This window comes from Scyliorhinus torazame, chromosome X (assembly GCF_047496885.1).
Source record: "Scyliorhinus torazame isolate Kashiwa2021f chromosome X, sScyTor2.1, whole genome shotgun sequence".
Classification (NCBI taxonomy): Eukaryota; Metazoa; Chordata; class Chondrichthyes; order Carcharhiniformes; family Scyliorhinidae; genus Scyliorhinus; species Scyliorhinus torazame.
This window is the reverse complement of record NC_092738.1, coordinates 40,938,243-40,965,859: the sequence shown is the minus strand read 5'-3', so window position 1 is coordinate 40,965,859 and position 27,617 is coordinate 40,938,243. Positions and strand designations below refer to the sequence as shown.

The following is a 27,617-nucleotide window of genomic DNA, read 5'->3' as shown; positions in this document are numbered from 1 at the left end:
GGAACCGGGCTAGCAGGAGGTCAAGGAGCAAAGGAGCAGCAGATTCGGAGTGGATTGAAACAAAACGAACAATTGCAGCACAGGTACACCAATGTGCGGTTTCTGCAGGGCCCAGGATTGGAGTGGCCAATGGTAACTTGGCAAAACATCTGCAGGGAGCTTCTGCAAGTGAGATTCCAAGTGGCCAAAGTGGGGAACGAATTATTCCAGGATATTTGGCCATTAGGCAACATGGAAAAGACGGTTGGGTAGCCGATATAAAGGACGAGGTACAGACAATAGTGGGCTAAGATTGCAACCCAGAAAACCATGATGTACAATCGGTGTGGGTAGTGCTACAAAACAACATGAAGATGGGCACAGATTTGAGGTGACAGCACATTCAGACGGGAGAAGAAAGGGAAGTTGGAGATGGGGCGAGAGTTTGCAAGGATGGACACAGCAGGTAGAACTTTTGCTTCACAGCTCCAGGGTCCCAGGTTTGATTCCCGGCTTGGGTCACTGTCTGTGCGGAGTCTGCACGTTCTCCCCGTGTCTGTGTGGGTTTCCTCCGGGTGCTCCGGTTTCCGCCCACAACGCCAGAAAGACGTGCTGTTAGGTGAATTGGACATTCTGAATTCTCCCTCTGTGACCCGAACAGGCGCCGGAATGTGGCGACTAGGGGCTTTTCACAGTAACTTCATTGCAGTGTTAATGTAAGCCCACTTGTGACAACAAAGATTTTCAAGGTTTTTTTTTAATATAAAAGATTGGTGATGAGGGGTAATGCTTAGGAGAATGAACTTAATATGCGCCAACATGGGGCCCAGGAAGGAAAATCAAAATCAATTGGTCAGCAGTTTAGTCAGAATAGGGTTGAGGGAGCTGGAGGTACATCTCATGGACAAGAGAATGGTGGCGAGGATACGAGTGGAGAGGAGAGGTCACCCAGTGTCTGGATTGGGCCAGAAAGGGAGTAAACTAGGAAACAGGAATGGAATTCCTGCAGAGCACAGAACTCCTTCCTCAAACAATTTCTGTATATCTCCAAAGGGAAGTTGCTTGAGCTAGTTACGCAATAAATTAGGCAACCGAGATACTACGGGTTACCAGCTTGGGAGCTGTGGACCATTATATGGTCAGGGTCCAAACAGAAAGAGGAAAGCAAATAGAAAAACAAGGGTGGGCAGCATGGTAGCACAGTGGTTAGCACAGTTGCTTCACAGCTCCAGGACCCCAGGTTCGATTCCCCGCTGGGTGGAGTCTGCACGTTCTCCCAGTGTCTGCGTGGGTTTCCTCCGGGTGCTCCGGTTTCCTCCAAAGTCCAAAGATGTGCAGGTTAGGTGGATTGGCCGTGATAAATTGTCCCTCAAGTGTCCAAAAAAGGTTAGTTGGGGTTATGGGGCTAGGGTGGAGATGTGGGCTTGGGTAGGGTGCTCTTTCCAAGGGCCGGTGCAGACTCGATGGGCCGAATGGCCTCCTGCTGCACTGTAAATTCTATGATTCTATGAATGGGGCAGATTTTGGGAAAGTTGAGTTGGCTGAGGTGAAAAGGGACATTTGCATTCAGGGTTGTGGATAGATTTTTTTGGCTGACAAAAAATTACAATCTTCTAGATTAAAAAGGAGACTATTTAAAGTTCCAAAATATCGTGGGAGGAATAAAGATACCAGAAAGCTAAAATTGAGGCAGAGCACATACAGGGAAATAAACGAGAAGGAGAAAATAAAATGTCAGCAATGAGGGAATATGAAGAGAGAATCTCAAGCATATTAAGCACAGAATTGTACAAGTATCAGTAAACAGGAGATCAGCTAATTAAAACGTGGGCCTCCCTCACAACTTGGTAGTGGGGGTGTTTTCAACAGAACAGGAGAACAGAGGAAGGTTTGATGAAGGCGATAGGACATAGCAGATAAAACCAGAGAACTTGATGAGATAGCTCGATAGTCACTCTTCAGAATAGAGGAGTTAGGTGGTCGAAAGAAGAAATAAAAGGGACATGAGAACAGGGCAGGTACATGGGATTAGGATGGCTCATGGAAGATGATAAACGCCACATTAGATGAACCATATTGTGATTGCTATTTTGCTGTGTAATTCTATGCAATGGGGTTGAAAGAATAACTAAAAGAATGGGCAAAGAGTAAAACCACTCCCCATTTCCTTTGTCAACCATTCCCCTAGTCTCCCAAGGCGATTTTCTAGAAGTCAGGGCAACTTGAGGGACAGGAGAGAATTGCTTTTGATACAGTTAACAATTTGGGTTTCGAACAGAAAGAAGCTCCACCTGAGAAGGACAACCGACTCCTAAGGTCAACCAGAAGCACAAGGTCACAAATGGAAGTTATCTTTTAAATAAAGAGAAACAGCTCAATGGACACACACAGAATATGCCACAACTGCTAAACACCAACGAGGTTCTTCGCATGGAGGGAGGAAAATCTATTCAAAGCACCATTGGCTGGGCATACCTGGCACAGTAGTGGTGATGGCGGCATTGGCTAACGACACAGTGAAGGGTTCGCTTAAAGCGGAAGGGAACAATGGAACACCTGCAGAACCTGAAAACAAGGAAGTGAAAATGTTCTGAAAAGTACTTTGAAAAAGCAGAGATGTAACATTAAAGCATTTATTAGATTAACCTCTGCAGTGTACAAACAAGATGCATAACGTATACAGGTACCAGGCACCTTATCTGACATCCGGAAGGAGCCGAATATTGGCTACATTCAAAGCTGGCACCTGGGTAGCATTTGAATAAAACCGTTTTCTTCTTTATTTTTCAGATTTTAATTTTATTTTATGTATAGAACATAGAACGATACAGCGCAGTACAGGCCCTTCGGCCCACGATGTTGCACCGAAACAAAAGCCATCTAACCTACACTATGCCATTATCATCCATATGTTTATCCAATAAACTTTTAAATGCCCTCAATGTTGGCGAGTTCACTACTGTTGCAGGTAGGGCATTCCACGGCCTCACCACTCTTTGTGTAAAGAACCTACCTCTGACCTCTGTCCTATATCTATTACCCCTCAGTTTAAAGCCATGTCCCCTCGTGCCAGCCATTTCCATCCGCGGGAGAAGGCTCTCACTGTCCACCCTATCTAACCCCCTGATCATTTTGTATGCCTCCATTAAGTCTCCTCTTAACCTTCTTCTCTCCAACGAAAACAACCTCAAGTCCATCAGCCTTTCCTCATAAGATTTCCCCTCCATACCAGGCAACATCCTGGTAAGTCTCCTCTGCACTCGCTCCAAAGCTTCCACGTCCTTCCTATAATGCGGTGACCAGAACTGTACGCAATACTCCAAATGCGGCCGTACCAGAGTTTTGTACAGCTGCAACTGACCTCCTGACTCCGGAACTCAATCCCTCTACCAATAAAGGCCAACACTCCATAGGCCTTCTTCACAACCCTATCAACCTGGGTGGCAACTTTCAGGGATCTATGTACATGGACACCGAGATCCCTCTGCTCATCCACACTTCCAAGAACTTTACCATTAGCCAAATATTCCGCATTCCTGTTATTCCTTCCAAAGTGAATCACCTCACACTTCTCTACATTAAACTCCATTTGCCACCTCTCAGCCCAGCTCTGCAGCTTATCTATGTCCCTCTGTAACCTGCTACATCCTTCCACACTATCGACAACACCACCGACTTTAGTGTCGTCTGCAAATTTACTCACCCACCCTTCTGCGCCTTCCTCTAGGTCATTGGTAAAAATGACAAACAGCAACGGCCCCAGAACAGATCCTTGTGGTACGCCACTTATAACTCAACTCCATTCTGAACATTTCCCATCAACCATCACCCTCCGTCTTCTTTCAGCTAGCCAATTTCTGATCCACATCTCTAAATCACCCTCAATCCCCAGCCTCCGTATTTTCTGCAATAGCCTACCGTGGGGAACCTTATCAAACGCTTTACTGAAATCCATATACACATCAACTGCTCTACCCTCGTCTACCTGTTCAGTCACCTTCTCAAAGAACTCGATAACGTTTGTGAGGCATGACCTACCCTTTACAAAGCCATGCTGACTATCCCTGATCATATTATTCCTATCTAGATGATTATAAATCTTGTCTCTTATAATCCCCTCCAAGACTTTACCCACTACAGACGTGAGGCTCACCGGTGTATAGTTGCCGGGGTTGTCTCTGCTCCCCTTTTTGAACAAAGGGACCACATTTGCTATCCTCCAGACCTCTGGCACTATTCCTGTAGCCAATGATGACATAAAAATCAAAGCCAAAGGTCCAGCAATCTCTTCCCTGGCCTCCCAGAGAATCCTAGGAAAAATCCCATCAGGCCCTGGGGACTTATCTATTTTCAGCCTGTCCAGAATTGCCAACACCTCTTCCCTACGTACCTCAATGCCATCTATTCGAATAGCCTGGGTCTCAGCATTCTCCTCCACAACATTATCTTTTTCCTGAGTGAATACTGACGAAAAATATTCATTTAGTATCTCGCCTATCTCTTCAGACTCCACGCACAACTTCCCATCCCTGTCCTTGACTGGTCCTACTCTTACCCTAGTCATTCACTTATTCCTGACATACCTATAGAAAGCTTTTGGGTTTTCCTTGATCCTACCTGCCAAATACTTCTCATGTCCCCTCCTTGCTCATCTTAGCTCTCTCTTTAGATCCTTCCTCGCTACCTTGTAACTATCCATCGCCCCAACTGAAACTTCACACCTCATCTTCACATAGGCCTCCTTCTTCCTCTTAACAAGAGATTCCACTTCCTTGGTAAACCACGGTTCCCTCGCTCGACGCCTTCCTCCCTGTCTGACCGGTACGTACTTATCAAGAACACACAGTAGCTGATCCTTGAACAAGCTCCACTTATCCAGTGTGCCCAACACTTGCAGCCTACTTCTCCAACCTAGCCCCCCCAAGTCATGTCTAATGGCATTATAATTGCCCTTCCCCCAGCTATAACTCTTGCCCTGCGGTGTATACTTATCCCTTTCCATCACTAACGTAAACGTCACTGAATTGTGGTCATCTACTTATCTACTAACATCTACTTATGATATGTAGATGTTAGTCATAGGACCCAAAATCCAAAAAATTCCCAAACCCGGCACACGTCCAGTTCTGAGCTTCCCAGAAACAAGGTCTGGTACCTCTTTTCAGTATTTCATTCCTTCTTTTGGCATTTGACAAGTTTTCTTTTTGAAACATTAAAAACGTTGCCTTACTAGCAAAGAAAGGAACTCAAACTACTGCAATTTGCCATTTTCCCTATCGATTTGCGTTTTGAATAGATAGCAATGATGACAGACAGACAGACGGGAATAAAATTAGGCAAAATACAGGAATATCAGAGTTGGTGCCACAACCCGATCACTCAAACTGTGCGTGTGAATTCAGCTTTCTCAGTCACACCCAGTAAATCCTCGCAGACAGTTCTGTGAGCTTCATCAACAGCTTCTATTTTTATAGCATCTTTTTACACCATAGATCTTGCACGGCTGCTCGAGAAGTTTCAGGAAAGATAGGACGATTCAAAAGCGAGAGATAGAAAGGTACGGAGGTTTGGGGAGAGAAAACTCCAGTTAGAAAATAGGTGGCAGAATGCTTTGCGACTGACTGAAGAGCACCAGAAGGAATGCAAAGGTGGCAAGAGTGAGGAGGGCCATGGACGACAAGCTGCAGTTGGAGGCTGCAGAGCTAGTGTTGGTCGAGACTCTGGAAAATTTGTAAATGGAGTCAATGGATTCCGAATTTGACCCATTGTTAGGCAAGGAGCCAATGAAGGTCACCAAAAGAGAATGTTATAGGTGAGAAAGTCTTATTGTCGAACAGACGGTGGCTTCAGACGAGTTGGAGTTTGTGTAGAGTGGAGCTCAGGGGCACTGGAGACGTTTAAGTCAGGAAGCAATGAAAGCAAAGAGAAGGGGTCACAGTGAGGGAACTAATACATGCGATGGCAGTCAATGGTAGAGGTGGAAGTATATGCTTAATAATGGATAGGATGTGGGATTTGAGATTTAGCACAGGATTGAGCAGGAAAACAAGACCGTACATTGGGGATGGAGTTCGGGGCAAGGGCACTGAATTCTGGCACAAGTCAAATCAGGTGAATTTAGTTTTCAAATATTCTAAGCAGCCTTACATGAAAGGCAACTGTACAACGCAGTGGTGGTATCAGAGAGAGAAGAGGTGAGCAATTCAAAATGATCCCAGCCCATATAAATCCACATAAAACATACAAAAGGATAGCTAGAATTCTTTGAAACCAGTTTTGAAAGGGATGCACTTGTCAATGCACTGCATCATCCAAGAACTTTACAGAGGAAGGCAGAGAGAGTTCTTACATCTTGAAGGCTTGGAGATTGTCCGAACAGCACCAACACCCAAATGAAGCAACTGATCGGGCAGAGTCTGGGCTGTTCCCAGTCACTCGAATGCCCCAAGGTTTATATTAGCATGACACGGCACACAAATCGAATGATGAACCAACTTCAATAAATGCAACAAAGAAAAACGGCAAACTATGTCCTAACTTGTCAATATAAAGAATAAAAACCCACCTTTCTTTCTTTAAAAAAGCTGCGATTTCCAAATATTGCCCAGTGACTTCCCATTCCAGTCGCTACAGACTGCGGCAGTGGCCGACGCAGTCAGCAAAAGCAGCTGACAACCCGTGTCCATGAAGCTGACAAGGCCCAACTCCTGTGACTACTCCACCGCATGAAACTTGAATAATGAGTCAGGAGAATAATAAAACAGAAAATGCTGAAAATACTGAGGTCAGGCAGCATCTTTGGAGAGAGAAACAGAATTAACCTTTCAGCTCTGTGACCTATTCGGACAAGAGGTTACAGATCCGAAATCGGAACTATTTTTGTCTCCCTAGATGCTGCGCATACACAGCATTTTCTGTTTTTAAAGTTTCACATTTGCGGCATTCGGAACATTTTGCTTTTGGATTGTAATGAGTCGTGAGGCCATGCACCAAGTACAATTAGGAGATGAGCAAATCTGTCATTTTCAATTTATGTTAGCGCCAATTCTGAAGCTACGAGAGGTAATAATAATAATTTTTATTGTCACAAGTAGGCTTACACTAACACTGCAGTGAAGTTACTGTGAAAATCCCCTAGTCGCCAAATTCCGGCACCTGTTCGGGTACACTGAGGGAGAATTCAGAATGTCCAATTCACCTAACAGCACGTCTTTCCGGATTTGTGGGAGGAAACCGGAGCACCCGGAGGAAACCCACGCAGACACGGGGAGAACGTGCAGACTCCGCACAGACAGTGACCCAAGCCGGGAATCGAACCTGGGGCCCTGGAACTGTGAAGCAGCAGTGCTACCGTGTGCCATAAATGGCACTACTGGTGCCATAAGTAGAGAAACGCATTATTGACCCATGCAACCAATGAGAATATAAAATTGTTGGGACTTTACTACAGGCCTCCCAAAAGCGAGCGTGAAGTAGAGGTACAAATATGTAGACAGATTATAGAAAAATGTAGGAGCAATAGGGTGGTCGTGATGGGAGATTTTAACTTCCCCAACATTGAATGGGACTCAGGTAGTGTTGGAGGCGTAGATGGAGCAGAATTTGTAAGGAGCATCCAGGAGAGCTTTTTAGAGCAGTATATAAATAGTCCAACTCGGGAAGGGGCCATACTGGACCTGGTATTGGGGAATGATCCCGGCCAGGTGGTTGAAGTTTCAGTCGGTGATTACTTTGGGAATAGCGATCACAATTCCGTAAGTTTTAGAATACTCATGGACAAAGACGAGAGTGGTCCTAAAGGAAGAATGCTAAATTGGGAAAAGGCCAAGTATAACAAAATTCGGCAGGAGCTAGGGATTGTGGATTGGGAGCAGCTGTTTAAGGGTAAATCCACATTTGAAATGTGGGAGTCTTTTAAGGAAAGGTTGATTAGAGTGCAGGACAGACATGTCCCTGTGAAAATGAGGGATAGAAATGGCAAGATTAGGGAACCATGGATGACGGGTGGAATTGAGACTAGCCAAGATGAAAAAGGAAGCATACATAAGATCTAGGCGACTTAAATCTGATGAAGCTTTGGAGGAATATCGGGAAAGTAGGACAAATCTCAAACGCGCAATAAAGAGGGCGAAAAGGGGTCATGAAATATCTTTGGCTAACAGGGTTAAGGATAATCCCAAAGCCTTTTATTCGTATATAAGGAGCAAGAGGGTAACTAGAGAAAGGATTGGCCCACTCAAACACAAAAGAAGGAATTTATGCGTGGAGTCAGAGGAAATGGGTGAGATTCTTAATGAGTACTTTGCATCGGTATTCACCAAGGAGAGGGACATGACGGATGTTGAGGCTAGGGATGGATGTTTAAATACTCTAGGTCAAGTCGGCATAAGGAAGGGGGAAGTTTTGGGTCTTCTAAAAGGCATTAAGGTGGACAAGTCCCCAGGTCCAGATGGGGATCTATCCCAGGTTACTGAGGGAAGCGAGGGACAAAATAGCTGGGGCCTTAACAGATATCTTTGCAGCATCCTTGAGCATGGGTGAGGTCCCGGAGGACTGGAGAATTGCTAATGTTGTCCCTTTGTTTAAGAAGGGTAGCAGGGATAATCCAGGGAATTATAGACCTGTGAGCTTGACGTCAGTGGTACGCAAACTGTTGGAAAAGATACTGAGGGATAGGATCTATTCACATTTGGAAGAAAATAGACTTATCAGTGATAGGCAGCATGGTTGTGTGCAGGGAAGGTCATGTCTTACAAACCTAATAGAATTCTTTGAGGAAGTGACAACATTAATTGAGGAGGGAAGGGCTGTAGATGTCATATACATGGACTTCAGTAAGGCGTTTGATAAAGTTCCCCATGGCAGGTTGATGGAAAAAGTGAAGTCCTATGGAGTTCAGGGTGTACTAGCTAGATGGATGAAGAACTGGCTGGGCAACAGGAGACAGAGAGTAGTGGTGGATGGGAGTGTCTCAAAATGGAGAAAGGTGACTAGTGGTGTTCTACAGGGATCCGTGCTCGGACCACTGTTGTTTGTGATACACATAAATGATCTGGACGAAGGTATAGGTGGTCTGATTAGCAAGTGTGCAGATGATACAAAGATTGGTGGAGTTGCAGATAGCGAGGAGGACTGTCAGAAAATACAGCAAAATATAAATAGATTGGAGGGTTTGGCAGAGAAATGGCAGATGGAGTTCAATCCAGGCAAATGCGAGGCGATGCATTTTGGAAGATCTAATTCAAGAGCAGACTATACGGTCAATGGAACAGTCCTGGGGAAAATTGATGTACAAAGAGATCTGGGAGTTCAGGTCCATTGTACCCTGAAGGTGGCAACGCAGGTCGATAGAGTGGTCAAGAAGGCATACAGCATGCTTGCCTTCATCGGACGGGGTATTGAGTACAAGAGTCAGCAGGTCATGTTACATTTGTGTAGGACTTTGGTTCGGCCACATTTGGAATACTGCGTGCAATTCTGGTCGCCACATTACCAGAAGGATGTGGATGCTTTAGAGAGGGTGCAGAGGAGGTTCACCAGGATGTTGCCTGGTATGGAGGGTGCTAGCTATGAAGAAAGGTTGAGTAGATTAGGATTGTTTTCGTTGGAAAGACGGAGGTTGAGGGGGGACCTGATTGAGGTCTACAAAATTATGAGAGGTATGGACAGGGTGGATAGCAACAAGCTTTTTCCAAGAGTGGGGGTGTCAATTACAAGGGGTCACGATTTCAAGGTGAGAGGGGGAAAGTTTAAGGGAGATGTAAGTGGAAAGTATTTTACGCAGAGGGTGGTGGGTGCCTGGAACGCTTTGCCAGCGGAGGTGGTAGAGGCGGGCACAATAGCATCATTTAAGATGCATCTAGACAGATATATGAACGGGCGGGGAACAGAGGGAAGTAGATCCTTGGAAAATAGGCGACACGTTTAGATAAATGATCTGGATCGGCGCAGGCTGGGAGGGCCGAAGGGCCTGTTCCTGTGCTGTAATTTTCTTTGTTCTTTTGATAAAAGGCCCTTGTACGTTCCACACTAGCTTGGGCTTCGGGGGCAAGTGCTCAAATTGAGCCCCGGCTACTGAAAGGAAAATGTAGACTGGTACACGACTAATAGGTGAAATGAATTTTGGCAGACTCAATGAGCACGCACCCAGTGCCAAACTGCTCCAAGTAAAAGGGAATCTTGGTGAACATTGAGCACAGCCATGTCGTGGACAGCAATGGTTAGATGCAGACATTTGGCACTTGAATACGATAAACAGAAGCACAACTCTCTCATCGTCATCCCATTTAAAATAAAAAGAACCAAACCTCTGGAAGCTGGTTGCATTACTGGAACAAATCTTCCTGGTGAGCTGCAGCAAAATTAAATACCTTCTAGATGGCTCACAAAATGCAGAGCTGGATCAGCCTGCATGCATTGTTCTTCGAAAACTGAGAAGCTATCAGGTCAAGCACCACGGCTTCTGATGCAAGGTAGCAGCAAGGTTGAAAAGAATGCGAGATGATGATGGTGCAATTCAGGAAACCTGCAGATATCTGCTCAGAGGAAAGACATGCACAGTTTTGAGGTCGTGGGAAAGCAGGAATTTGAGCAAGGCAATGATGCAGTGACTCATGAGAAGCAATTGTTTTTCCCAATAAGACGCGGCAGATATTAGAAAACTGGGCGTACTGAAATTTTCCATTTGGGTAGGCAACAGCAAATTGTCTTATAGCATCCTGATGATGTGGACATGCCAGCGTTGGACTGGGGTGAGCACAGTAAGAAGTCTTACAACACCAGGTTAAAGTCCAACAGGTTTGTTTCAAATCACTAGCTTTCGGAGCGCTGCTCCTTCATAATTCACCCGAGGAAGGAGCAGTGCTCCGAAAGCTCGTGATTCCAAACAAACCTGTTGGTCTTGAACCTGGTGTTGTGAGACTTCTTACTGTACAGCATCCTGATGGAGCACAGTTAAAATGCAGGGGATAATTGAACCAAGGTGCAGAGATGTAATCTAGTCCCCATTTTAAAGTTATACATTCTGTCTAGGTCCATAGGTCCACAATTACAATGGATTGGCTTGTGTAAACTCATCACATTTTAATTGCACCCTCCTGCCAGTGTCAATAATGCAGTGTTGCCACGGTTGAGAGAAGGATACAATTGGATCCTGACAAGGTTAATGTAGGCAGTTTCAATTCTAAATAAAGCCCAAGGCAGAGTTGACAGTGAATGCATGATTTATATTCTAAACATGAAAAGCTGTTGAGCAGTGTCCAAGGGAAAGCCAAACTATTTGGACATCTGATCGGACAGAGCTGAGGAATGCTAAATGGATGAAGGAGTCAAAGGTGAGAGCTGTTAATTATACCAGAGAGAGAAGAAGTTGACTTTGTGGAATTAAAATAAACAAGTCTCACAACACCAGGTTAAAGACCAACAGGTTTGTTTGGAATCACTAGTTTTCGGAACGTAGCTCATTCGTCAGGTGAATGATGAAGGAGCTACCCTCCGAAAGCTAGTGATTCCGAATAAACCTGTTGGACTTTAACCTGGTATTGTAAGACTTCGTACAGTGCCCACCCCAGTCCAACGCCGACATCTGCACATCATAAAATAAACAAGATTTTGATTGCTTTATCGAAGGGACTGGTTTTTTTTAAATGATTCAGCCGTTACAATGCAAAAGGACAGAAGATTTTGAGCAAAGCAGATGACCTGGAGATGTTGATGCGCATGAACATGGAAGACAAAACCTCCAACATCTGGAAAATTACTCAGCAGGCTGCGAAGTGACCATTTTAATTCGTAAAAATGCCTTCTTGAAAATAAATTGTTCATAGGATGCGAACACCACTGGCATTTACTTGCCATTCTTGGTGCCAAATTTGAGAGGGTGGTGATAGATACTCCCACAATGCCATAGGTAGAAGAATCCAGGATTTTGACCCAGCAATGACCAAATATATTTTAAAAACGATTCTCAACCTAGAACATAAAATTAAAAGTCTGACCGATAACTAGGTGGTTTGGGGGGCGGGGGGGGGGGGGGAATCAGGTGACACAGTATTTTAATTAAAAGGAGAAGGCGGGGGGAAATTAGGTGAAAGATTTAAAAGGAGAAGGGGGGAAATTAGGTGAAACAGAGTTAATTTAAAAGGACAATGATGACAACATCATTATTCATTAGTCTATAACGGGACATCTTATTGAACTTTTTGAAAATCTATATAGTGGCGTACTCTGTTAACTGGAAACATAAATCAATAAGGTTAGTCAAGCAAGATTGTTCCTTTTGAAATCTATACTGACTGGAGGACATTACTGAAATTGCAGAATGGGTAAGTAAATGGCAAGTTAAATTCAGATAAACGTGATGCTGTACATTTTGGGAGATAGAATACGGAGACCACATGTTACTTGGAAGGTGCATGTCCAGGTGGATAGAGGAACAAGTGGATTGGAGTACAGCTGCACCAACCACAAAGCTGCACCACAGGTTACTGAGGCCATAACAAAGCAAACCAACACTAGGCTTTATGTCTAGAACCTTGAATACTGCAAGAAGCTCTGGTCACCATATTATACAAAAGGATGGAGAAGGCACAGACAAGGATGATCCCAGGAATGTGTGAGCATTATGAGGAATGTAGAAATTAATATAAATTATATTTCATATTTGTGGCAGTAATGTCATTTTTAAAATCCCTGGTTTAAAATACATACAGGCAATATGCCTGCTAAAGCTGTAATTAAGGAGTCATACAAGGGGAGATCATAATTAATTCCAACCACTTGGTTACAGAGAGAGGGATATTGTTATGATTGCTGGAGATTCCCTGGAGAGTAGATAATTAGAGGGGCTGTATTTGGTCCAGCTGAGGTTATGTGACATCTTAGTGGGATACAAATGATGTAATTAATGGGAGAAGCCAAGTCTGTCTGTAGTTTTGCAGTTTGCCAGAGGATTGGAGTCTGACCAGATAGAAGAAGGATTTTAAGTTGAACAGCAGTTTTGCCAAATGCTGCTCAGTTGAGCAGAAGTGTACTGAGTCTGCTCTTGAAAGGGTCTCTCTCCCGAAATGTCTTTACACAGCTGAGTAAATAAATAAAGTTAACAAAACAGGTTTACAAGTGGCATTTGAACTGTACGGAGTTGCTTAACTCGAGTTAGTAGCAAGTAGAATACGTTTAAGTGTTTCCTTGTGTTTAAGAACTGCTAACTGATAATTGTAAAGCCATTTTCCTTGATGTTAATTCAGTGTTTAATTTAAGGATACTTATTGGTCAGAATCATCACTCCTGGGGGGGGGGGGGGGGGGGGGGGGGGGGGGGCAAAGTATCCTTTCCTCAGTTTAAAAAGAACATTGTTTGGGGTTTTTGTCTGGTATCTAAACAAATATCTGGTCCGGTATCCTAACAGTATTCATAATCAGGAAAGGATCGACAGACTGGGTCTCTGATCTCCAGGGAAAAGGCTGAGGTGTGACCTTGAGATGCTTAAAATTCTGAAGGTTTTTGATGGAGTGGATCCAGAGAGAAGGTTCCCTCTTGTGGGGCAGAGGATCACCAGAGATCATCAATATCAGATAGTCACCAAGAAATCCAATCGGGAATTCAGGAGAAACATCTTCACCCAGAGAGTGGGGAGAATGTGGATCTCACTCCCACAGAGGAGGAAGATTAATAATAAAGATGTATTTCAGAGGAAGCTGGGCAGGCATAATGAGGGAGAAGGGAATAGTGGGTTATGATGGGAGATTCAGAAGAAAAATGGGAAGAGTCACAAGGTGAGCACAAACACTGGCATGGACTGGTTGGGCTGAATACCACGTTATATTCATCGTGTCATCAACATAATTCATAAATAGTTGCTAGCTGTTTTTGAACAAAATACAGCACTTCATGTGAGATTACATGGAAGAATCAGTGCGAACGTGCATTGATTATTTTTTGGTTTAGGAGAAGCTGAGGATTTTGCAACAGAAGTCAAAAATCAGCCTCAGGCCATCATTGGACACCTGAACTGCTGTCATTAATTCCCTACTAGAGTTTGCAATAACGACAGCACAGATTAACCAATATCCCATCGCATTAAAATATTCAAAACAAAAAGTACAAGTGATGTAACTATAAGAGCAGCGAGGTCATGGATCTCGGTTTCAAGAGCTACACCCCTGGGACCCGAACAGAAAAGTAAGAGTGCATATTGGTAGTCCATGCTGCAGCATTAGCGCCTTTCAATTTGATGGCCACCTAGAATAGAGAAACAATTTGCTGTCGAAGGCAGCTACCATGTTTGGGGGAGTGAAGCGTGTCCAGCACACCATCTTCCTCTGCCAGGGGAGGAGGCAGCAACCTCCAGCAAAGACGTGACAACAGCGATGTGTGCACACGTGCAGTCACTCAACACATGAGTAATCAGCAGCCAGGACAGTCAGAGAAGTCCCAACCAGTAATCAACGGCAGAAGAGGTAGTGGGAGAAGATGACAGTGCTGGTACAGTAGTTCAAAGAATGCATACAGCATTGCTGCATAATTTCTACTCTTCCTGCAATATTTCTGCATGAACACAAACTTTAAAAGCAAAGTATGCTAGCACAGTCTATTCTGCTTCAATTCTTGGGAACTGGGTTCCTCCTTTCCTCCCACCCCAAAGCTAGCAACATTGCCCCTTTAACAAAGAGGCATGTCCCAGTCCAGCTCCTTTCTGCTGTAAGTGCTTGGTAGCGATCTGCCAGCTGGCCATGAACCAGAGGCTGCAGGCTAGCAGCTGGCTGACTGCACACGTGGCTGCCAGTCACGGTCCCAGAGTTCTGTGGTCCATTTTGATGCCTGCGCCAGTTTACTCCGCTCTTTTCCAGTGCTGCAAAGCCTACCATTCCTCCAAGCACCGCTCTCGAGCAAGCAGACAATTCCCAACTAATGTTCCCAGATTTCTACGGCCAATCGGGTCCTCAGAATTTTCCAATGAAATTACTGATTTAGATCTTTTGCAATCTAATTAGATGTTAATGCTACTGGGCTCGACAGAAAAGCAGATTGCATATGGAGTGAAAAAACACATGAGCGGTGTGGGGACTAGTCACAGAATCGATCTTGTTGAGACATTTTGAACAGCAGCTATAAAACGGGAGTCCAGACGCTGCACTTCAAGAGGATATATCGGTCCTGGAGAGGGATTCAGTGCAGATTCAACAGAATGATACCGGAAATAAAGGGTTAAATTAGAAGGACAATTTGCGTAGACTAGGGCCGGGATCCGCCGCAGGAGATTTCCATTGAGTTTTGGCAGGTACGGACGATCGCGGCTGCAGGCTGGGCTGGAAAATCCCACCCTAGGTTTTCATTTCCATCATTGTAGAAGATAGAAGAGTTGATCTTTGTGCTGTGGTTAAGATAACTGAAGGAATTGATGAGGTTGATAAGAGAGCAACTAATTTTCTCTGGTGGGAGAGCCCATTACAAGGGAGCAGAACCTTGAAATTAGAGCTGGGCTGTTCAGGGGTAATGTCACGAGGCACTCCTTCACACAAGAGATCGTGGAAATTGGAACTTTCCTGAAATATTGCATTGGCACTGGCCCTGCGAAATAGCACCCTACCTCGGCCCACTCCCCCGTCCTACCCCCATAATCCCACCTAACCTGCACATCTTTGGTCTGTGGTAGAAAACCGGAGCACCCAGAGGAAACCCACACAGACACGGGGAGAACGTGCAAACTCCACACAGTCACCCAAGGCCGGAATCGAACCCGGGCCATTGGCTGTGTGAGACAGCATCGCCACCATGCCCTCATCACTTCTCATTGTGATTGGTTACCCAACATCCAGTACTGAATGACCAGACATTTTAACCATTTAAATATTGGGAAAGTGGCAGCCATTGTTTTCAGTTCCTGAACAAACGGCACACTATCCACCAACTCCATCCAACCCTCTTGCTGGCAACTAAGGAGCAGTCTGGACCAGACCGGTTGAAACTTGTTATTTGTTAATGCAGAGATGAGCTTACGATCACAATTCCATGAATCACCAAGCTATTTCAACCTCCATAACATTGCCCAATGCCTGCCTTGCCTCACTCTTCCGTTACTGAAATCCTCATCAATGCCTTTGTGACCTTTCGAGTTGACTATTCTAGCATACTCTTGGCCAACCTCACAAGGCCATCATCCATCAACTGGAGGTCCTGCAAAACACTGTTGCCCATGTCTTAATATCCCGTTCACCCACCAGCTTCATGCACTCTTGACCTACACTGGCTCCTGTTTAAGCAGCAGACCTGGGTCCTCTCCATCTCAGTAATCTCCTCTAGCCTTAGCCCTACAACCCTCAGATATCTGCGCTCCTCTAATTCCAGTCCCTCGAGCATACACAATTTTCAAAATCACTCTCCTATTTGTAGCTGTGCTTTCAGTTGCTTAGCCCCTATAGCCCCAAATTCCTTCCCGAAATCTCTCTGACTCTTCTACCTCCCTTGCATCCTTTAAGATGCTCCTAAAAATCTACCTCTTTGACCAAGCTTTTGGTCACCTGATATATCTCCTGATGTGGGTCAGGGTCAGATTTTGTTTTGCTATGCCTGTGAAGCGTGTTGGGAACTTCTGTTACATTAAAGATGCATATAAATACAAATTGTTGAGTTGCTTCTACGCCATTACTATTTGGCAGATTACAAGAAATGGTTGCCCTTTTTGACAATTCTGCATCTGTCTTTTCAGGTGTTGGCTTTATGGTTGAGGGGAAAAAGCAGCTCATGATTCCTATACCAAATGTCTTGGATTTTTAAAAAAAAGTTTTGTCTCAATATAGATGGTGGAAGCAACATCACTGAATGTAAGCCCAAGTCATGGTGCAACTTGGAGGGAATGATGTTCCCATGCACCCACTGCTCTGGTCCTTCGCAGTGGCAAACGTCATGGGTTTGAGGGGTGCTGTTGAAGAAACCTGCCAGAGTTGCTCCAGTGCAACCTGCAACTATTGCAAATTGCACCCACAGTGCATGCGCTGGTGATGGAGAGAACAAAAGGATACATTGTGTCAGCAGGCTGCCCCTGCCATGATTGTCACTGGTTCCATCCAAGAGATCGCACTGTAGAAATCTGCCTGCAATTTAGAACGGGGATGATTTTGGCAGGTACTGCCGAAATCATCACCTGAAGTAGTTGCGACGCAAATGCACCATTAACGTAATTCTACCAGTACCTGGTGTGAATGTGCCTGAAGGAGATGTTGTTCCCAGCCTGAGATCGCTCAGCTCCTTTGGCAGACCTGAGGGCATGTTACTCATTGCAGGCGCACTTGGAGCTGAAAGAGGAACCTACAAAGAAAAGAAACTTTAGAACATAACCCTACATGTGTCATTACTAACATGGCAACACAAGAGGGAGGAGAAAAAGCACATTTGGTTTCAGGCAGAATGAGTTCAAGGCTCACTTGTACTAGTTTCTTTGCCTCCTGAAAAATAATAAATGCGTGCTGATTCAGTTAATTAACTGACCAAATAGATTTCACACCTAGAAATCATCAAAAAAAGGCAGGTTATTGAAACCATTACTGCCAGATATCATTTTGATACCATAGGCATAACAGGGAAGATCTCATCCCACTTTGTTCTTATGTCCATACTTTGGTCTTATTCCCTGCAGGATTAGGGCTGTTCCTTGCTTGATGCGCAGAGCATCGCGTTTTGCGCCTTGGCACCATTTTGAGCGCAGAATGTTATTGCACATTTCATACATCATTTTGACAGAAAAGCATCATATTCTGAAGAGGAGAACTCTCTATGGCGACATCGCCTGGATGAACTCGGTGGCACCATCCAAAATGAAGCAGCCCTTTGCCTTCAAACCTCCATTCTATTGGGACAACTAAACACTCACCAGCAATTCAGTGCCCCTTTCCACATACAGTACAGGTCAAGCTTGGCAAAGTCGAACGTCATCTGAAGTGCTGGCAGGACGTACATACTCAATCAACTGCCACTGATACTGTATCACTGAATCAGTCTGAACAACAACTCACAAATGGCTTATCGTGCAACACTCCCATAGGACCAGAAGGTGTCAGCTTTGATCCCCTTCTTTGCTGCGTGAGCTACTCTCACCTTTCCCCCCCATGTCAAACAGTCAGCCCATATTCAACAGTCCAGGGTCATACACAAAGAATGGCCACTCGGGCAAAGTACTCGACTACATCAATGTCCCCACTGTTGTAAGGCTCCAGGCGACGAGATTACCCATCACTCCATACACTCAATACCAAAATGCTCAGAGAATCAGAGGACCATACAGGTTTGAAACAAACAGCTGCACGTAGAAAGAACAGACTTGCATTTACACCTCACTTTTCACAGCCTCAGGACTTTACAGGCACCTTTGAAGTACAGTCACCATTAACTGCTCATGAATGAAGTAGCCAATTTGTGTACAGCAGTATCACTCTAACAGCAATGTGATCCTGGCTAGATAAATCTACTGCAGTGACGTGGATTGATGGACAAACGACAGCCAATACACCACTGTTCTTCCTTCAATAATGCCATTGGAGCATTTATGTCCACACGGGGACCTCAGTTTAGCATCTACTTTGAAAGATGGCATGACTGACAAAATGTAGTACTCTTTATTCCTTTGTACTGCACTGAGAATTTTCAGCCAGGATGTTCATCATTGTACATATACTCAATACTCAAGGAGAGGACAAACCAGTGCTTCATTGAACTGTCTTGAAGACAGTTTGATAACATTTCAGACTTAAACTCCAATCTCATTTTGTACTCTTTTTAACCCCTTCCACAGATGCACAACTTGTCTTCCACGGCATTAAACATCTCTCACTGCTTGATCCAATCCCCAACCAACTCTGAACACACTATAAATGAGCTGCTCATTTCCTACTACATACAAACCGTACCGAGCACTTCTCTCAAACGTTTGGGAGATAATAAATTACACTGAAGTGCACTGACAAATTACGTCGGCAAATGCAGCAGCCGTTTTGCGCACACAAACAGCAATTGGATGAGTAATCAATTGAAGTGGTCGTGGATTGGGGAAGAATGATGATCACATCAGCTGAAGTGCTCCCGCTGTTCAGAAAAAAAAACTTGCATTTATATAGCGCCTTTCATGTCTACATATCCTAAAGCACGTCATACCCAATGAAGTGCTTTTGAAAGGTTGTCACTGTTGTAATGTAGGGGAACATAGCAGCCAATTTGCGCACAGCACGATCCTACACACAGCAATGTGATAATTTGCTGTTGCTGAGGAATAAAACTGACCAAGGCACCAGAGAACTGTTTCTAGTCTTCTTCAAAGTAGTGCCATGGGAATTTTTACACCCACCCAAGGAGCAGATTGTGTTTAGCTTTGCATCTGAAAGATGGCACCTCAGACAGCGCAGCACTCTGCACTGGAATCTCAGGGTTGATTTTTATGCCAGAGTCCTGGAGTGGGACTTGAACCTTTGTCTCAGAGGCAGCAATGCTACTAGCTGAACCAATGGACAAGGCAAATAGGGCCATGGTTTAAATGGGTCGAAGCCAAACATACTTGGGAACACAATGACGGACTACAGAAAGACCCATTTGAAGGATAATGATGAAATTGCCACGGTGAAAAGTTAGCAGACAAAAGTAACCCATAAAATTGCCAGCTTAATTTAACTTGCTTTAATGCAGAGACATTAAACATCAGATACAAGCAGAGGCACATTGCTTCCATGACTCCGGGGCTTACCATAGGACTGGAAGGCAAGCTAGTTCGGAGAACGGGTGCTAACTTTCTCTCCGTTAGATGATTATGGATCGGTATCCGGTGCAGATAGCCATAGCCAATTCCACAGCCCAAGCTGGAAAAGAAAAGAAACAAGTGCTTACACCACATGCCTCATTAATTTGCAAACACAGGAACAGGAGGCAGCCTTTTGAGCCTGCTCCGCCTGTCAATAAGATCGTGGCGGATTGGCCGAGGTCTCAACTCCACTCTCCTGTCTTCCTCACATAACCCTCGACGACTTTGTCCTTCAAAACTCTGCCTTCAATAAAGTCAATGACCCAGTCTCCACTGCATTCCAAGGGAGAGAATTCAACAGACTAACAACCCTCAAAAACGTTCTTCTCATTTCCATTTGGAAATGGTGTCCCCGGATTCTGGTCGTCCCCCAACAAGTGGAAACATCATCCAGAAACCAACCCTCTCCTCTGGGTCTTGTAAGTTTCAAAAGATCACCCCTCACTCTTCTAAACTGGATCTGGAGATGCCGGCCTTAGACTGGGGTGGGCACAGGAAGAAGTCTTACAAACACCAGGTTAAAGTCCCAACAGGCTTGTTTCGAATCACTAGCTTTCAGAGCGCTGCCCCTTTTACCGGAGGAAGGAGCAGCGCTCCAAAAGCTAGTGATTTGAAACAAACCTGTTGGACTTTAACCTGGTGTTGTAAGACTTCTTACTCTTCTAAACTCCTAAGCATATAGGCACAGCCTGCTCAACCTTTCTTCACAAGATAAACTCTTCATTTCAAGAATGAGTAGAGTGAGCTGCTATCGTTTTTTTTCCAAACAAGGAGATCAAAGCTGGACACAGTATTCCAGATGTGGGGCGCGATTTAACTAAATGGGAACAAAGTCCCACAGTGAGCACGTTTAGCCGCGTGTTTCCCGGCACCGAGAAACACAACGCTGTAAAGAACCTCAGCGGGGAACGTGCAGCTGAGGCCGTGTGCACGGAGGAGCGCTGCTCACCGGAACTCCTCAGTGTGGCGAGAGATCAGGACACCGTTTATAAATGGCACCACGAACTCTGGAGAGCCCGAAACGATCCACGGCACCGCACCCTCCACCATACCCACACAGGGCACCCCCAGCTCGATCGCCGCTGCGCAGTGCCGTTGCCAGTGCCACCTGGGCACCATGGCAGTGCCAGGCTGCCAACCTGCCCAAAGGGCTTGTTCCTGGGGAACTCCAATCCCCTGGGAGACCCCCACAAGTGCTGTTTCGCCTGGTCTCCGTTTGTGGAGACCAGTACTGAACGGCGCTCGCCAAAGGTCTCCAGGGTAAAGGAGATGGATTCCAGAGCCACAGGTACCTCGGGAACCTGCACATTAAAGTGAATCTAGCCGTCTTGCTTAAATGTGCAGATTTGCTAAAAAGTGATCCCGCCCACAATGGGCAGAATTTATGGTGCAACGTCTTGCGATCTCGCGAAACGAGCTGGGTAGATCCCGGGACCAGGGTCCCCCGGCTTCTATCAGCCCGCTGCGTTACGGCGAGCTGCCTTTCGGGCGCAGCTTGGCAGTAAAATTATGCCCATGGTCTCACTAATGCCCTGTACAGCTGCAGACTTTCCTACTTCTATATTCTATCACAAAGCCTAGAAAGTGCAACGGTTGAAAAAAAAAAAAAACCTTGCTTCGGTTTAATCAAGCTACTCTTCAGTACGAGAGCAAAGTGGAATGCTTTGATCCATTCATCCAATACGGAGCATGCCCAAAAGATTCGGAATACAGCTTTCGGAATCCAAACTTGCACTAAACCATGGATTGTTTTAGAAAATAAGTCGGAACAATTCACATTTGGCACGACTGGGGAAACCCTGCCAACTCAGCAGACTGCCCAATTCCAGATCCACACTGTAAACATGGTCGGAATTCTCACTCAGGGGGCGGGCGGGGGGGGAGAAAGAGAGAGACGGGACGACAGAGACTCCCGTCGCCACGAAACACGCAGCTGGGAGGCCAGAAAACCCATCCCACATCTGCAGCATGTGCTTAATGTTGCAAATACAGGAACAGATTTGCACAGGCCAATCCATATAGTTGTAAGCTGTGTTGAGGGCGCACTAGGGCTATTGGCTATCAACACTTGCATCTTGCATATCTGGGGCAATCCCGAAATAAAGCTGCCAGATTCACTCAGGGCCAGTATCGCAAAAAGGCCACTGAAAACAGTACTACTGTTGGGGGCATGGTAGCACAGTTGCTTCACAGCTCCAGGGTCCCAGGTTCGATTCCCGGCTTGGGTCACAGTCTGTGCGGAGTCTGCAGGTTCTCCCCGTGTGTGCGTGGGTTTCCTCCGGGTGCTCCGGTTTCCTCCCACAAGTCCAAAGATGTGCAGGTTAGGTGGGTTGGCCGTGATAAATTGTCCCTTAGTGTCCAAAAAGGTGAGGTGGGGGTTACTGGGTTACAGGGATAGGGTGGAGGTGTGGGGCTTAATTAGGGTGCTCTTTCCAAGGGACAGTGCAGAATCGATAGGCCGAATGGCCTCCTTCTGCACTGCAAATTCTATGATACTATAAATCCAATATAAAGACTATAAATCCAATACAAAGACAGTCCAATATGCCCCAAAGCAAGCAGCTGCTTTACTAGTTACATTTCAGTACAGGTGACCATAGAATAGCACCATTAGGTGGAGCAAACCAATTCTGACTTGCATAGAATTGTAGAAAATTTCAGACCAGATAATAATTAAAAGGAACTCACAAACAACCCTTTCCTTATGGCCAATTCAGTATTTTCTCCAAACCACCATGCCAATCTCACTTGCCCGTCCTTTCATACGCCTGCAAAGCTTTTCTTTAGATAATGATCCAATTCCCTTTTGAATCTGCCTCCACCACACTCTCGAGCAGTCCATTCCTGATCACCCATACCAGTATCCTCGAGGAAAACTCCTTTTCTTGCCGATCACCTTAAATTGATGTTTTCTGGTTCTTGATCCTTCTGTTAACAGGACCCCCCCCCCCAAAAAAAAAATCTACTTCAATGTGACTGTTACAAACTCCTTGCTCTGGGTATTTTTATTTCATTGATAGTTTAGTACAGACCATACAGTGCAGAAGGAGGCCATTCGGCCCATCGAGTCTGCACCGACCCACTTAAGCCCTCACTGCCACCCTATCCCCATAACCCAATAACCCCTCCTAACCTTTTTGGACACGAAGGGCAATTTATCATGTCCAATCCACCTAACCTGCACGTCTTCGGGCTTGTGGGAAGAAACCGGAGCACCCGGAGGAAACCCACGCACAGACAAGGGGAGAACGTGCAGACTCCGCACAGACAGTGACCCAGCGGGGAATCAAACCTGGGACCCTGGAGCTGTGAAGCCACAGTGCTAACCACTGTGCTACCATGCTATTTAAATTCGAAGATTGGACAGTGGGCTTTCAAATAAAGGATTAGATAGGCGAGGGAAGACCGGGAGACACATGGTTCCACAAGCAGAGGACTAGGTCAAATATCAGTCAGTTTCTCTTCTTCAAAAGGGTCATGAGTGGCTGGAATAAGTGCCTCATGTCAAGCGGGATTCACTTCAAGCACAATTTCCTACCTACAGCTAATATTGCAGCCTATATAGGATAGGTGTGGGCATTCGGCAGGATGCCTCATGGCTATTGATCACCTCAGACCCGTTTTTATTCAGGGGTCAGATTTCTCATCCCTCACCCCGCCCACCACAAACCCCCAAATTGGACAATGATGTTTTTTGCCTCTTCTGGGAGATTGTGGTCAGTGGTAGGGCAAGGAGAGGCATCATAATGATCAATCGCATCGTGATGTGATGGGACTGGCTTGATGGGAGTAGGTGGATATTTACCTGTCTGCCAATTTGATACATTGCTGATGTTTCATATCAGCTACTCTATCGGAGTTGTCAGCACATGTACGCTAATCACAGCTGAACCGCAGCCTACAATCTTTGGCTGTAGAGTGGCACTTACAATCAGAATGCAAAGATACAGGCTGCACATCACAAAATTTAAAAAAACCACTGAACAAGTCTCAACACGACTTGCATTCGGAGCATTTGTTCTGAAGTTTGAGGTAACCAGAAGAGAAAAGAGTTTTGATAAAAAAATCATAAAAGCAAATACATGAGGGCATGTAATAATAAAATGGCCTATTATTTTGGTTATACCTCCAATAAATTAAAAAACAGACATCCTAGGAAGATCAAATGCTATTGAACCCTTTGCCAAACAGAGGTTGTGCGCTCTGGAATTCTCTGCTGGACCAGATACGATTCTTCAGAAGGCGTTTACACAGACATGTTACACTGACATTCTTTTTTTAAAAAAAGGTAAATCTGACCCTGTCGTACCTGCCCTCTCCACCCCATGCACTGTTAGGCGTGATAATCACCTCCCTACAATTGTCTGTGTCAGTGTTGTACACATAGATCTTTAGTGGCTTTCCGTTGTGGGATTCGATCAAAGAGAACAAATCTTCAGACTGGAACAGAAAGAAAACAGAAAATGAGTAAGTCACAGAAAATGGGTACATCAGTGCTCCAGTTCACTCACTCCACAATAATTGAACCGCTTTTCCTCTTAGCCCCAACACATTTCATAGAATTTACAGAGCAGAAGGAGGCCATTCAGTCCATCAAGTCAGCACTGGTCCGTGGAAAGAGCACCCTACTGAAGCCCACACCGCCACCCTACCCCATAACACAGTAACCCCACCTAACCTTTTTTGGACACGAAGGGCAATCCACCTAACAGCACATCTTTGGACTTTGGGAGGAAACCGGAGCACCCGGAGGAAACCCATGCACACACAGGGAGAATGTGCAGACTCCGCACAGACAGTGACCCAAGCCGGGAATCGAACCCGGGACCCTGGAGCTGTGAAGCAACAGTGCCAACCACTGTGCTACCGTGTGCCCATTTGCACCGGGAAAAAAAAGCAGCCATTTGGTTTGGGCAAGAAATGCTCACTAATTGTTTCACACAATGGATAATGGGATAGTTTGACGACTGTAGGGTTACTTGGGCCATTGCCAAACCATGCATGGTGCAAGCAGCAGAGGTAAGTCAGGAGTGAACAAGTCAAAAACACAGACTATTGATTAGCACTCATCACCTCAAGTTTGTGCTCGGATTGCAATACATACATCAGATGTGTTAAATGTGCAGCACACACATTTATAGGGATAGGTGCATTGAAAAAGCAGTCATTACAAAAGTTCAAGTACATGTACGTCTGACAATGTAAAACCCAACTAGCCCCTTCACACGAAAGAGAAAATGCTGGAAAATCTCAGCAGGTCTGGCAGCATCTGAAGGGAGAGAAAAGAGCGAACGTTTCAAATCCGATGACTCTTTGTTAAAGTCATCGGACTCGAAACATTAGCTCTTTTCTCTCCCTACAGATGCTGCCAGGCCTGCTGAGATTTTCCAGCATTTTCTCTTTTGTTTCAGATTCCAGCATCCGCAGTAATTTGCTTTTGCCCCTTCATAATGCACACAAAGCCATTTGGGAGCGTGGGGCAGCACAGTGGTTAGCACTGCTGCTTCACAGCTCCAGGGTCCCAGGTTCGATAACTGTCTGTGCGGAGTCTGCACATTCTCCCTGTGTCTGCGTGGGTTTCCTCCGGGTGCTCCGGTTTCCTCCCACAAGTCCTGAAAGACGTGCTGCTAGGTGAAGTGAACATTCTGAATTCTCCCTCTATGTACCCGAACAGGCGCCAGAATGTGGCGACTAGGGGCTTTTCACAGTAACTTAATTGCAGTGTTAATGTAAGCCTACTTGTGACACTAATAAAGATTATCATGATTAATTCTAACTAATTAATGGCCTAACACGCAGAGGCCACAGGAATAAAAAGACAAATTGGTCAAAACTGGGTTCTGGCAGAGAAACAGAATAAGGTGTACATAGCAACTAACTTGCAAATCAGAGACTTTCCATAGCTTGTCTGGCAGCATCTGTGGAGAGAGAAATTGTTACTGTTCCAGGTTGGTGACCTTTACATTCGAATCAACTTTGCAGAAGGTCACAGATGCTGTCAGACCAGCGGAGGAGGTGTGTTGATTTCAGATTTCCAATACTCGTTGCCTTTTGCTTTTGTACTTTCAAGCTTTTAATACTTGCTCCCGACAACTTCTGCTGAGCAAGGAATATATTTCTGCACTCCACAGGCTAGACACTGGATTCCAAAAGTGAATCGTCAGTTTACACGTACAAATCCAATAATTCTCCCCCAAGAGGAAAAGGAAACAGGAGCTACCTCACGGAGAATGGCTTCAGCTCCAATTATGTAGTCGGTGTATGGCCTCAGTCCGGCCAGTGCGGCAGGGGAATTGGGTTCCACTTCCTGCAAAGAAAAGCCACAATAGATTTAAATCCAAACAGACAGAGACAGAGTGAGGAACTCTTACAAACCCTCACCCAAGTTATGAAAGTGTCACAAGAGAATTCACATTTATTTTTAGAAATTGTCCATTAAAAGACCAAAGAACAAAGAAATGTACAGCACAGGAACAGGCCCTTCGGCCCTCCAAGCCCGTGCCGACCATGCTGCCCGACTAAACTACAATCTTCTACACTTCCTGGGTCCGTATCCTTCTATTCCCATCCTATTCATATATTTGTCAAGATGCCCCTTAAAGTGCCACTATCGTCCCTGCTTCCACCACCTCCTCCGGTAGTGAGTTCCAGGCACCCACTACCCTCTGCGTAAAAAACTTGCCTCGTACATCTACTCTAAACCTTGCCCCTCTCACCTTAAACCTATGCCCCCTAGTAATTGACCCCTCTACCCCGGGGAAAAGCCTCCGACTATCCACTCTACCTATGCCCCTCAATTTTGTAGACCTCTATCAGGTCGCCCCTCAACCTCCTTCGTTCCAGTGAGAACAAACCGAGTTTATTCAATCGCTCCTCATAGCTAATGCCCTCCATACCAGGCAACATTCTGGTAAATCTCTTCTGCACTCTCTCTAAAGCCTCCACATCCTTCTGGTAGTGTGGCGACCAGAATTGAACACTATACTCCAAGTGTGGCCTAACTAAGGTTCTATACAGCTGCAACATGACTTGCCAATTCTTATACTCAATGCCCCGGCCAATGAAGGCAAGCATGCCGTATGCCTTCTTGACTACCTTCTCCACCTGTGTTGTCCCTTTCAGTGACCTGTGGACCTGTACTACTAGATCTCTTTGACTTTCAATACTCTTGAGGGTTCTACCATTCACTGTATATTCCCTACCTGCATTAGACCTTCCAACATGCATTACCTCACATTTGTCCGGATTAAACTCCTTCTGCCATCTCTCCGCCCAAGTCTCCAACCGACCTATATCCTGCTGCATCCTCGGACGGTCCTCCTTCCACTAACCTTTGTGTCGTCCGCAAACTTACTAATCAGACCAGTTACATTTTCCTCCAAATCATTTATATAGACTACAAAATTATTCCCTCTTGGTACATGACCAAATAGCGGTTCCTCACAAGTAAACATGGCCAGCATTAACCAGCTATCGGGCAAGAGGCCAGATAGAGCAGCACAGTTCAGCTCGATCTTGCCCTTACCAGGAGGTTCTACACATGTAAACTTCCCAGAATGGACTGAGGTCCTAACTTATATTACCCCTGCCCAGTCCAGCATCTAATTATAGTGCCTGCATCTCCAGCCTGGCAGGGTTCAGCGGAGATCAGGAATCAAATTTGCTACCTTGCAATCTGTATAGGATCTGGTAAGGAGTGAAAGTCACTGCAGGAAATTATTATTTTTTTTTTTTTTTTTTTTAAATAGATGGAATGGGTTCAATTTCTATAACCAGCCAGTTTTACAGAGAGACACAACAAGCCATCTCGAAAGTGAGATTACCCAGTAATTACACCCAACCAGCCACTCAATTACAC

At 45.3% G+C, this 27,617-nt stretch overlaps 1 protein-coding gene across 1 annotated transcript in view; it reads right to left on the bottom strand.

Annotated features, from left to right (window-relative positions):
- Positions 1 to 27,617, bottom strand: part of LOC140405355 (Golgi reassembly-stacking protein 2-like) — a 50,448-nt gene that overhangs the window by 10,818 nt on the left and 12,013 nt on the right. The window contains exons 4-8 of the mRNA XM_072493663.1: positions 25,980 to 26,066; positions 24,069 to 24,199; positions 19,706 to 19,817; positions 17,169 to 17,283; positions 2,455 to 2,544 (exon numbers count right to left, since the gene is read on the bottom strand). Of these exons, the coding sequence (XP_072349764.1) occupies positions 2,455 to 2,544; positions 17,169 to 17,283; positions 19,706 to 19,817; positions 24,069 to 24,199; positions 25,980 to 26,066 (535 nt within the window). The remainder of the gene's footprint in view (positions 1 to 2,454; positions 2,545 to 17,168; positions 17,284 to 19,705; positions 19,818 to 24,068; positions 24,200 to 25,979; positions 26,067 to 27,617) is intronic.